Here is a 12,274-nt window from a genome sequence, read left to right on the forward strand (position 1 = left end):
AATGGGTGTCAACAGAAGCCAAATGGAGAGCCCGGATTTCAACCTACACCTGTCAAAACTGAGGCTAGGCCTTCCTACCCCTACCACAGCAGTGTCAAATAAAACCAGCTAAAGCAGAAGGTTTATCTAAGATCCAGAATATAATAACATAATACCCAAAAATTCCAAGCTTCGATTAAAAAAAAATAATAATCATGTATCCTATCAAAACCCAGAAAAACAACAATTTAAATGTAAAAAGATGGGCGCCTGGGTGGCTCAGCTGGTTAAGTGTCTGCCTTCAGCTCAGGTCATGATCCCGGAGCCCCAGAATCAATTCCTGCATCGAACTCTCTGTTCAGTAGGGAGTCTGCTTCTCCCTCTGCCCTTCACACCTCTGTTGCTCTCTTTCTCTCTAATAAATAAAATCTTAAAAAAATAATAAAAAATAAAAATAAATGGAAAAAGACAATCAGTAGATACTAACAATGAAAGTACAGATATGTTAGAATTATGACAAAGATTTTTAAAGCAGCCACGATAAAAATGTTTCAACAAAGAATAAAAATACACTTAACAATGAAAAACAGAAATTCGTATCAAAAAAATAGAAGATATAAAGAAGAACCAAATGGAAATTATAGGACTGAAAAAAATCAGTAACAGAAATTTTAAAAATCAATGGATAGGGTATGTCAAAAGAACACAGGAGCCAAGTGAAAGTGCTCCCAATGGCCAAAGCTAGAAAATTTTGATCAACAAAATAAAACTGTATTTTATTATAGCCCCAAATTATAAAATATCCATGAGTCCCTACTAATATTAATAAATGACAATAATAAATGTAGAAGAAAGGACCAATTTCTTAAGCAGAAAAATTCCAATTAGCTGTATACTCCACCCTAAAGGAGACAGTGACTTCATTCTCAAGAATACAACAAGGGGAGAGCCTGGGTGACTCAGTCGGTTAAGGGTGGACTCTTGATTTCAGCTCAGGTTCTGATCTCAGGGCCCCACCTCAGGCTTAGCACTAGGCATGGAGCTTCTCCATGCTCCATGATTCTCTCTCTCCCAAGATTCTCTCTCTCTCTCTCTCTCTCTCTCTCTCTCTCTCTCTCTCTCTCCGCCCCCCCAATCCTTTGCTCCTCTCCCCTGCTGGGCACACACTCTCTCACTCTCCAAAAAAGGAAAAAAAAGAGTACAACATGGAAATGGGGTGGAAACTTTACAATGGAGAATCCTGACAAATGCTACTGCAGCAGGTGATCAACATCAACTTCAACAGTCATTTTAAATCATGTTGATAGATATACTCATGATGTGATGAAAATGCCAGTGTAAAAAGTAAACACCTCTGTGACATTCCTCCTAAAAACCTGTATCTCCAATCTGTCTAATGATGAAAAAACTTCAGACAAACTCCAATAGAGGGGCATCTTACAATACACCTAAATCCTAAAAACTGTCAAGGTCATCAAAAACAACAGAAGTCTGAGAAAATGTCATAACCAAGACTAGCCTAAGGTAACATGATTACTGGATATAATGTGGTATCCTAGATGGGATCCTGGAACAGAAAGTGGACATTATATAAAAGTTAAGAAATCTGAGGAAAGTATGGACATAACAACATAATAACAAATATATTTAATGCCAGTTCATTAATTGCAACAAATGTTACCTTACTGATTTAAGGTATCAATAAAAGACCATCACATGAGAACTCTGTACCATCTGCTTAGTTTTTCTGGAACATTAACACCATTCTAACTCTTAATATAGAAAACAAACTGAGGGCTGCTGGAGGGGATGTGGGTGGGGGATGGGGGTAACTGGGGGACGGGCATTAAGGAGGGCACTTGATGTAATGAGCACAGGGTGTTACGTGCAACTGATGAATCACTAAACTCTACCTCTAAAACTAAAAAACACCCGAAAACAAAAAACACCATTCTAAAAAAATTATTACTAAACCCCAACCAATAGCAGAATGGAGAAGACAGAGGAAAGAATCATTGAAGGGAAATACAGAAATTATCCAAACTGAACTGAAAGAAAACAGACTTGGATGGAAAAAATAAAAAAGAACAGAGCCTCAGGGATCTGTAGGACTATAAAAAATATATAGAAGTTCAGGCTCCCTAGTTAGCCTCTTTCAACAAAAAATAAAAGTCACTATAGTCCTGGAGGGAGAGGAAGAAGAAGATAGGGCTGAAAAATTATTCAAAGAAAGGTCTGAAAACATTGCAAATTAGGCAGAAGATACAAACCTACAGATAAAAGAAGGTGAGCAAACCCCAGAAAGGATAAACTGAAAGAATCACAATATTATCACAAATTCCTGAAAATTTTAAAGTTAAAATTTGAATAAAAATAAAGACAAAAAAATCTTGAAACCAGCAACGAAAACGACACAGCTATAGGAGAAATACAATTCGAATTATGGCATAGAAAGACAGAAAACTTTTGGTCAATAGCCCCTCTACTTGATCCAAACACCACAATAACAATGTGGCACTAAACCCACCCACACAAGAAAAGGACAAGTGGAAAGCCTAGACTCTTACGTTGTTGACCTGGCTGCAATGAGGTGCCCCACTGCAGCAACCCAGCTAAGGTGATGTGAGAAAAGGCTAAGTAGGAAGCCTGAACTTCTATCCCATCAGGAAGTAACGAGGTACCCTGTCACCTACCCTCCCCTCAAGATGAGAACTGGTAGAGTCAGGACTTTCACTAGCAGTTAACAAGGCCCAAATTGAAATCTGAAGAGCAGAAAGAAAAAAAAAATGAAGAAAAGTGAAAAAAGCCTAAGGAACCTATAGGACAGATCAAGCAGACCAACATGTGCATTATGAGAGGCCCAGAAGAATGATTATTTCAAGAAATAATGGCTGAGGGCACCTGGGTGGCTCAGTCAGCTGAGCGCCTGCCTTCAGCTCAGGTCCTGATCCCAGGGTCCTGGGATGGATTCCAGCATAGGGCTCCCTGCTCAGCAGGGAATCTGCTTCTCCCTGTCCCTCTGCCCCTCCCCCTGCTCGTGCTCTCTCTCCCGCTCTCTTTTTCTCTCAAATAAAGTCTTAAAAAAAAAAAAAATCACAAAAACCTTCATAAATATGATGATGGGAAACAAATCTACAAAGCTGAAAAGCACAACAAATTATAAGTAGGATAAACTCAAAAAGACACACAACAGGACACATTATAATCAAACTGTTGAAAGACACAGACATTCTTGAGTAGCAAGAGACAAGCTATTCATCAGGACAAAGAATCCTCAATAAGATTTTCCACCAATTTCTGATCAGAGACGGTGGAAACAAAAAGGTAGTGAGATGACATATATAAAATGCTGAAAGAAAAAAACTTTTAAACAAAAACACTTTATCTGGCAAAACTATTATCCAAACATGAAGAAGAAATAAAGACATACCCAAATAAAAAACTGAGGGAATTTGTTACCACTAGATCACTCTACAAGAAATGCTAAAGAGAGTCAAAGATTTATGCTGAAATGGAAAGGAAACTAGACAGTAACTCCAGCAGAATGAAGAAATAAGGTCTTTAGTATAAGTAACTACATGGGCAAATATAAAATACAATATTGCTGTATTTTCAGTTTGTAAGCCCAATTTTTATTTTCTACATGATTTTAAGGACAAATGCACAAAACACAACTGTAAATCTATGTTATTATGCAAGCAATGTTTAAGATGTAATTTATTACAACATTAATGAGGGTGTGGCTATACAGGAGCAGAGTTCTTAAATGCCAATTATCACCTAAAATTAGATATAAAATTTAGGATGTTAAATGTTAACCACATTCAGCAGCATACTGAAAGTATTATATACCACAACCAAGTGGGATTTATACCAGTAATGCAAAAAGTGGTTCAAGAGAAGATAATGAATATAATAAAACACTTGAACACAAAGAAGGTAAAAACCACATGATAAACTCAAATGGTACAAAATCCAACACACTTTTATGATTAAAAAAAAAAAAAACACCTCAACAAACTAAGAATAGAAGAAAACTACCTCAACATAATAAATGCCGTATATGAACAACCCACAACTAACATCGGACTCAACAAAGACACAAGGAAACCTGTAAGATCAGAAACAAAACATGGCTGTGCAATTTCACCACTTCTTCTAGTCTACAAAATAGTGAAAGTTCTAGCCAGAACAGTCAGGAAAAAGAAATAAAAGGCATCCAAATTGGAAAGGAAGAGGTAAAACTACTGCTACTTGCAGATGACATGACTCTATATGGAGAAAATCCCAAGGGATCCACAATAAAGCTACTAGAGCTAATAAATTCAACAAAGTTACAGGTACAAGATCAACACTTAAATTTATCAGTTGTGTTTCTAAATACTACCAATGTACAATCTGAAAAGGAAATAAAGCAATTCCATCAACAATAGTGTTAAAAAAAATAAAATACTGGGGTGCCTGGGTGGCTCAGTTGGTTGAGCGACTGCCTTCGGCTCAGGTCATGATCCTGGAGTCCCGGGATCAAGTCCCACATCGGGCTCCCTGCTCAGCAGGGAGTCTGCTTCTCCCTCTGGCCCTCTTCCCTCTCGTGCTCTCTCTCATTCTCTCTCTCAAATAAATAAAATTTAAAAAAAATTAAAAAAAAACCCAATTAGAAAAAATAAAAAAATTAAAAAAAATAAAATACTATAAATAAATATACCAAAGGAGGTGAAGACTTGTACACTGAAAACTACAAACTGCTGAGAGAAATTAAGAAAGGTCTAAATGAATGGGAAGACATCCCATATTCACAAACAGGAAGATTTAACATTGATGAAATGTCAATACTACCCAAAGCAACCTACAGAATCAGTGCAATCACTATCCAAATTCTAATAGCCTTTTCTGGAGAAATGGAAAAGCCGATACTCAAATTCACATAACATTGGAATGGGTCTAGAATACCCAATCTTTTTTTTTTTTCCAAAGATTTTATTTATTTATTTGAGAGACAGAATGAGAGAGCGAGCACAGGAGAGGGGGGAGGGTCAGAGGGAGAAGCAGACTCCCTGCCGAGCAGGGAGCAGGGAGCCTGATGCGGGACTTGATCCCAGGACTCCAGAATCATGACCTGAGCCGAAGGCAGGCCCTTAACCAACTGAGCCACCCAGGCGCCCTCCTTTGCCCATTTTGAATTGCATTGTTTTTCCGCAGTCGGTGGAGCAGCCAGCCCACTCTTGGTTTTGGCTCAGGTGGCAAACTCTAGGTCCTGAGACTGAGCCCCAAAAGGGGCTTCACACTCTGAATTCAGTGCAGAGTCCGCTTGAGACTCCGTCTCCCTCTGCCCCATGCTCGGGCGCTCTCTCTCTCACTCTTGCTCTCTCTCAAATTAATAAATAAATCTTAAAACAAAAAACAAAAAAACCTTAAGAAATAAGGGGTTAATATTCAGAATATTAAAAAAACAAAAACAAAAAAAACTCCTGATGCACCTGGGTGGCTCAGTCGTTAAGCGTTTGCCTTCGGCTTAGGTCATGATCCCAGGGTCCTGGGATCGAGCCCCGCATCAGGCTCCCTGCTCCATGGGAAGCCTGCTTCTCCCTCTCCCACTCCCCATGCTTGTGTTCCTGCTCTCACTGTGTCTTTCTCTGTCAAATAAATAAATAAAGTCTTAAAAAAAAAAAAACCAAAAAACCTCCTAGGGGCGCCTGGGTAGCTCAGTTGGTTAAGCGTCTGCCTTCGGCTCAGGTCCTGGGTGGGCTCCCTACTCAGTGGGGAGCCTGTTTCTCCTCCTCCCTCTCCCCCCTCCCACCAGCTCATGCTCTCTCTCTCTTGCTCACTCTACCTCAAATAAATCTTAAAAAAAAAAAAAAATCCTCCTACAACTGAAAAACAAAAGGAAAAACAATGCAATTCAAAATGGGCAAAGGAGGGCGCCTGGGTGGCTCAGTTGGTTAAGCGACTGCCTTCGGCTCAGGTCATGATCCTGGAGTCCTGGGATCGAGTCCCACATCGGGCTCCCTGCTCAGCAGGGAGTCTGCTTCTCCCTCTGACCCTCTTCCCTCTCGTGCTATCTCTCATTCTCTCTCTCTCTCAAATAAATAAATAAAATCTTTAAAAAAAAAATGGGCAAAAGACATCGATACTTTTCCAGAGAAGATATACAAATCATCCATAAGCACGAAAAATGTACTCAACATCATTAGTAATCAGAGAAATGCAAATCAAAACCACAAAGAGATACCACCTCACATCTACTAAGATGATTAAAATAAAAAACAAATGTTAAAAAACGGAAAGTAAGTGTTGGGAAAGAGGTACAGTAAATGGAAACCTCATGTACTGTTGTGAGGAATGTCAATTATCAATACAGTTGTTTCGGAAAATAGCTTTACAGTTCCTAAGAGAGCTAAACATAAAATTAGCCTATGACAAAGCAAATCCACTCTTAGGTATACCTAGAAGAACTAAAATACACGACTCAAACTGATACTTGCATGCCAATGCTCATTGCAACATGATTCACACTAGCCAAAAGGTTGGAAACATCCAAAATGCCCTGCAACAAATGAATGGATAAACAAAATGTGGCCTATATATGAGCATTATTCAGAGGTAAAAAGTAATGCTACAACATGGATGAAACTGAAAACGCTATCCTAAGTGAAATAAACTAGACACAAAAGGACAGATAATGTATGACTTCAAGTATATGAACTATCTAGAATAGGCAAACTCATAAAGACACAGAGTAGATTAGAGATTACCAGGGACCAGGGAGATAAGAGAAAATGAGGAGTTATTGGCTTGTCAGTTTCTGTTTGAGTCATTAAAAAGTTCTAAAAATAGGGACGCCAGGGTGGCTCAGTGGGTTAAATGTCTGCCTTCAGCTCAGATCATGATCCCAGGGTCCTGGAATCAAGTCCCACATCGGGCTCCTTTAAACCTCTTTTCCAGATTAATGATCAGCTGGTCTAGTTTTTCACGGAACTTAAGTTATCATAAAAGCAGCATTCTGGATTATTTTGCTTTTATTTCCTAACTCACTCCTACTTTTATTTCTTTTCTTCTCTCTTTAGTTTGTTTTCTTTTCATAACTTTTTGTATTAATTATTTAATTCATTTATTTTCATTTTTATTGTTTTAAGCATGTAAAGAATTTTGCTTTTGAGCATTTTTTTAAAGCAACTGTAACACTGACATCTCAAAGAATGCACGCAAAAAAGGAAAACTAAGGACCCAATGTCACTTATGAATACCAATGGGAAAGTACTAAATATAAACAATGACAACTAAAATTTAAAATATAACGATGACCTAGTATGGTTTATTCTAGCAATGCAAGAACGGTTAGATGGATTACAAAACTCATTAAAATAATTCACACATTAATAGATTAAAAGGAGAGAAAAAAATTCATACAATCACATCCACAGACATATGAAAAAATCACCTCCATAGATACATGAAGACCTTCAAAACTCAACATTCATTTTTGACAAAATACTTAATAAAACAAAATTCAATGGGTATTTTTTTAATACGGTAAAATATATTTACCTCAACCCTAAAGCCAGCATCTAATTTAATAAAACACCAAAGAAATTCCCACTGGAAAAACAAAGATATTTACTAGTTCCACTATTCAAAACTGTACTGGAGTTATTCGGAAATGCCATCAGGTAAGACAAAATAATAATGGGAATGAGAAATGTAAAGAAAGATCTAAACTTTCTCTATTTGCAGATGGTATGATGGTTTAGTTAAAAATCCAAGAAAATTAACCAATGATGATGATTTAGTTACATAGCAGGTATTTAAAATCAATTAAAAAATATATGTGCATACATACATGTATACACACACATAAAATAATAGAAAAGAAAACCTCATTTAAAATAGCATCAGGGGCGCCTGGGTGGCTCAATTAAGCATCCTACTCAGGTCATGAATTTCAGGGTTGTGAGATAGAGCCCAGGGTTGGGCTCAGCACACAGTGTCGAGTTTGCTAGGGATTCTCTTCCCTTCCCCTCTCCCTCCCGCTCCTGCTATTCCCCCTGCTCCTGCCCACGTCGCCAAGCGCTCACTCTCTCTCTCTGTCTCAAATAAATAAAATCTTTAAAATAGCAACAAGAAGATTAAAAAAATATTTGTGAATTTTTTTTAGATTTTATTTATTTGTGTGAAAGAAAGTGCCCACAAGCAGGGAGAGAGCTCAAGGGGCAGGCAGAGGGAGAAGAACACTCCCCACTGACCAGAGAATCCATTGCGGCAGACAGGCAGGCGCTTAACCGACTGAGCCACCCAGGCGTCCCAAAATATTTATGAATTTAACAGGAACATATTGATATAACAAATAGAATGAAATCCCTTGTTCTATGATAGGACATCTTGACACCACAAAAATGCTGATTCTCAAGGACAATCATTTGGACGCAGATAATATTTGACACATAATTCAACAATATACCAGAATAAATTCCATTAAATGCATTAAAGATTTAAATATTAAAATGAAGCCTTGCAAACAGAAGGAGAACATGAAAAGCATTCCTTTATAGTCTGGGAGTGAGGAAAGTGTATGAAACAAAATCCAGAAGCAGTAAAAGAAAACTGTTAAATTTGACAATAAAATTTATTTTTTTTAAAGAGAATAAAATTTAAAACGTTACATGACAAAAATTTATATAAACATCCAATCACAGTTATATATAACATGGAAGGGTATCATTACATATTAATGCCACTTACATAAGCTTTATAAAAAAGTCAAACCATGTTAGAAGTCAAAAACAGTGGGTATCTTTTAGGAGGCAGAAAGGGATAGAATTGGGAGAGAACACAAACGGGTTGATGGAGAATTGGTAATGTTCAGTTTCTTGAAGTAGGATTTTAAAAATCAAGAAGAAAGGCTCAGATTTCATTTATTAAAAACACTGTAAGACAGGGATTGCTATTTCCACAACTTTACACACGGTGAAATGAGGCAAGGCACAAAGGTTAAATAATTTGCTCATGACACAGATGGATGATTGGTGCCGCCAGGATTTTAACCCACACTAACTTACTAAAGCCAACACTTAACCAAACCTTCTATGTATCAGAAGATAATAAATGCAACATAATCATCAAACATCAAACACTATAATGAATTCTTGAAGATTATGATTAATCTGGTCCTTTCAATCACCATATAGCTTTCCTAATACTAACTAATTTGAAGTATGCCACCCCAATGCAAATCCTATGAAAGCAGTAACTATGTCTACTTTACTTTCCACAAGTACTATTCCAAGCAACTAAGACAATACCTGCAACATGGCAGATGTTAAATAATTGTTTGTAAACAAATTACAAATGCATTTTGCGCATTAAAATAAATGTTCTATTTTATTTATTTATTTATTTATTTATTTATTTTTAATGTAGGCTCCACACTCAGTGTGGAGCCCAATATGGGGCCTGAACTCACAACCCTGAGATAAAGACCTGAGCTGAGATCAACAGTCAGAGGCCCAGATGCCCCATAATAAATGTTCAATTTAATGGAAAAAGCTGAGATCAAAACCCAAACAAAAAAATGGGTAAAAGAGGTAAGCAAATAGTTCACAAAAAAGGAAAGACAATTAGTTCTGAAATATAAAAAACTGCTCATCATTCCTAATAAAAGGACTACAAATTACAACAATATTAACATATCATTTTTACCAATCAGAATGATGTGTTAATATTCTCAGTTGGACAGGCAACGGAGAAACTGGCACTTTCACATATATTACTGATAGAAATGCAAACTGGTACAATTGTAACAGAGGGGAATTTAACAATATCTAACAAACTAACATATGCATTCCTTAGACAAGCAATCCAGCTTCTAGGAATCTACCCTGATGCCATACCTCCACAGAATAAAGCATACACCAGGTTATTCATCATCTATTATTTCTAATAGCAAAAAACTGGAAATAACCCCAATACCATCCAATAGGAAAGTGAACAAATAAACTATCACACAGCCCAGTGCTGTCTGGGACATGGTTAACCACTAGCTCTTCAGAGATTAAGGGAGACATAATTTGCAACATTTGCCATGAAAATCCCACTATGGCTAATTTCAGGCTACAAAATGAAACTAAACATGAAATTGGGAAGAGATGCATAAAATCACACCATTATGAGTAATAGCTCCATTATATAAACACAAGAGATGCAAATAACCTTAAGAATACAAATAATATTAAAATAAAATAATTAGAAAGTAATAGGTTTTGAGTACTTATTTTGTTTTCAATATTGGTAAGGTCTGAATTGTGTTCCCCCCAAAATTCATGTGTTGAAGCCCTACTCCTAATGAGATTATATTTGGAATTGGGCCTATAAGGGGGCAGTTAAGGTTAAATAAGTACTAAGAGTGCGGTCCTAATCAGGACTAAGATCCTTCCTTATAAGAAGAGGAAGAGATATCCGAGATCCCCTCTCCTCCCCTACCCCCGCCACCCTTTTGCAAAAAGGAAAGGCCAGGTGAGGACACGGCAAGAAGGAAGATATCTGCAAGGCTCAAAGAGCAGCCCCACCAGAAACCAACCCAGAAAGGCACCTTGGTCTTGCACTTGTAGCCAGAACTGTGAGAAAATAAATTTGTTGTTTGAGCCCTCTAGTCTAGTATTTTGTTATGGCAGCCCTAGCAGACTAATATAAACTTATCTAAGTTTAATTTATTTTTAATAGAGTGTTTTTAATAACCAGCTCAAAAATTTCCTGAAAATTTAACTTAAGCAGCCATTAAAAAAAAGAGGAAAGTCCATTATCATTGATAATACAATGATCTCCAAGATATAGTATGAAGTAAAAAATGGAAGATGCAGCATAGTACATACAGTATGCTGTCTTTTCTACAGAAAAAAGAGAAACTAAGAATGAATTATATATTTTAATTTTTCATAAATAACAACACATAAAATATTAAGAACTGAAAAGCTAATACCTATAAAAGATGAGTAGGAACCAAAAGGAGAAGACAGAAATAGGAGCTGGTCTTCTCTGAATATATTGTTTTATGTACATTTTACTTTTGAACCATATGTATATATTCAAAAACAAACTAAATTTTGTTTCTCTCTTTTGAGACCTTAACACTGAAATATAAGTAAGATAATCATTGCTAAGCTAAGCTTTGAAAAATCATTATTTGCAACCCCTCTCCTCTACCCATAAACAAATAATATTTCAAATGAGGAATCATTCTGCTAGCATTTACCATTATATGTAAAATCACACAATGCCCAATAATCTACATATATCAGTATTCATTTGGGATAGGTCATCTCCACAAGATGAATACAATAATGGAATTAAATGAGATTCCAGGTTAAACCTAGTTAATAAATGCTGCTAAAGTAAAACTATTACAATTTAAAACATATTCAAAAGAATGGCCAATTTTGATTAGATCATGAATTACCTGTTTGTATTCACTGACACAACTTTGACAGCAAAATCGTTTCTGCTGACCATCAATCACCAGGACATTATTTCCAGCACCTTTGCTGGGCAGGTACTCGCCACACTGTTCACAGCAATTCATTATTAAACCATTGGCCATTCTGTATCTATTAAAGCAGTGGTCACTGCACAGCTTATGAGTCATATTTTTAAAGCTAACTTCATGGCGAATCTAAAAACAAGCAAACAAACAAAATTTTAAAGACAAATGAGTATCACAAGTACATTAATAACAAGGTGCTCCAATAGAAAGAAAAAGCCTCAATGATTTTTCTGTGGAAGGCTTATTTAGGTAAAGAGAAAAACAAAATACCTTTCATTATTCTTTGAACTATTTTATACACAAGAAATACATGTATGGCAGAGGGAGAACAACTACTGACATCACTACAAACTTCTCTAGAAATATCTAAAAAAATGAGAGGAAACAACCCAGTTTGGATAATGTTAGTATAAAATTCTAAAACAAACAGATTGGAAATCTTTAGACAAATCCAAAAGGAACTAAAATTAAGTACATTGCTCTAGAAAGGGAGGAGAGAACAATATTATAAATAATTCAAATGAGGTATGAATAGTACACAGGTTTCTTTTTCTTCAAACAAATGCAAAAACTTTAATACCATATTAATAATGTGCAGTTATCAAAAAATATTTCCTCCACTTTTTCTCCTTCTTAAGCATTCTATTTTGTTGTCTTTTTTTTTCCTATTTTGTTGTCCTTCTTTGGTAGTCAACCTGTATGTTTAAACACAACGGTTTTGTCTTTACGTGTTGCAAACCTCAAGAAGAATCAATTAATATAGTA

The 12,274-nt window shown here is 36.3% G+C and overlaps 1 protein-coding gene across 3 annotated transcripts in view; it reads right to left on the reverse strand.

The window, feature by feature from the left end:
- ZMYM2 (zinc finger MYM-type containing 2) overlaps nucleotides 1-12,274 on the reverse strand; it is a 108,665-nt gene that overhangs the window by 56,274 nt on the left and 40,117 nt on the right. For all 3 annotated transcript variants that reach the window (XM_027588342.2, XM_027588341.2, XM_027588343.2), the window contains one exon: nucleotides 11,426-11,638. In XM_027588342.2, coding sequence (XP_027444143.2) covers nucleotides 11,426-11,638 — 213 coding nt within the window. The remainder of the gene's footprint in view (nucleotides 1-11,425; nucleotides 11,639-12,274) is intronic.

This window comes from Zalophus californianus, chromosome 3 (genome assembly GCF_009762305.2).
Source record: "Zalophus californianus isolate mZalCal1 chromosome 3, mZalCal1.pri.v2, whole genome shotgun sequence".
Taxonomy (NCBI): domain Eukaryota; kingdom Metazoa; phylum Chordata; class Mammalia; order Carnivora; family Otariidae; genus Zalophus; species Zalophus californianus.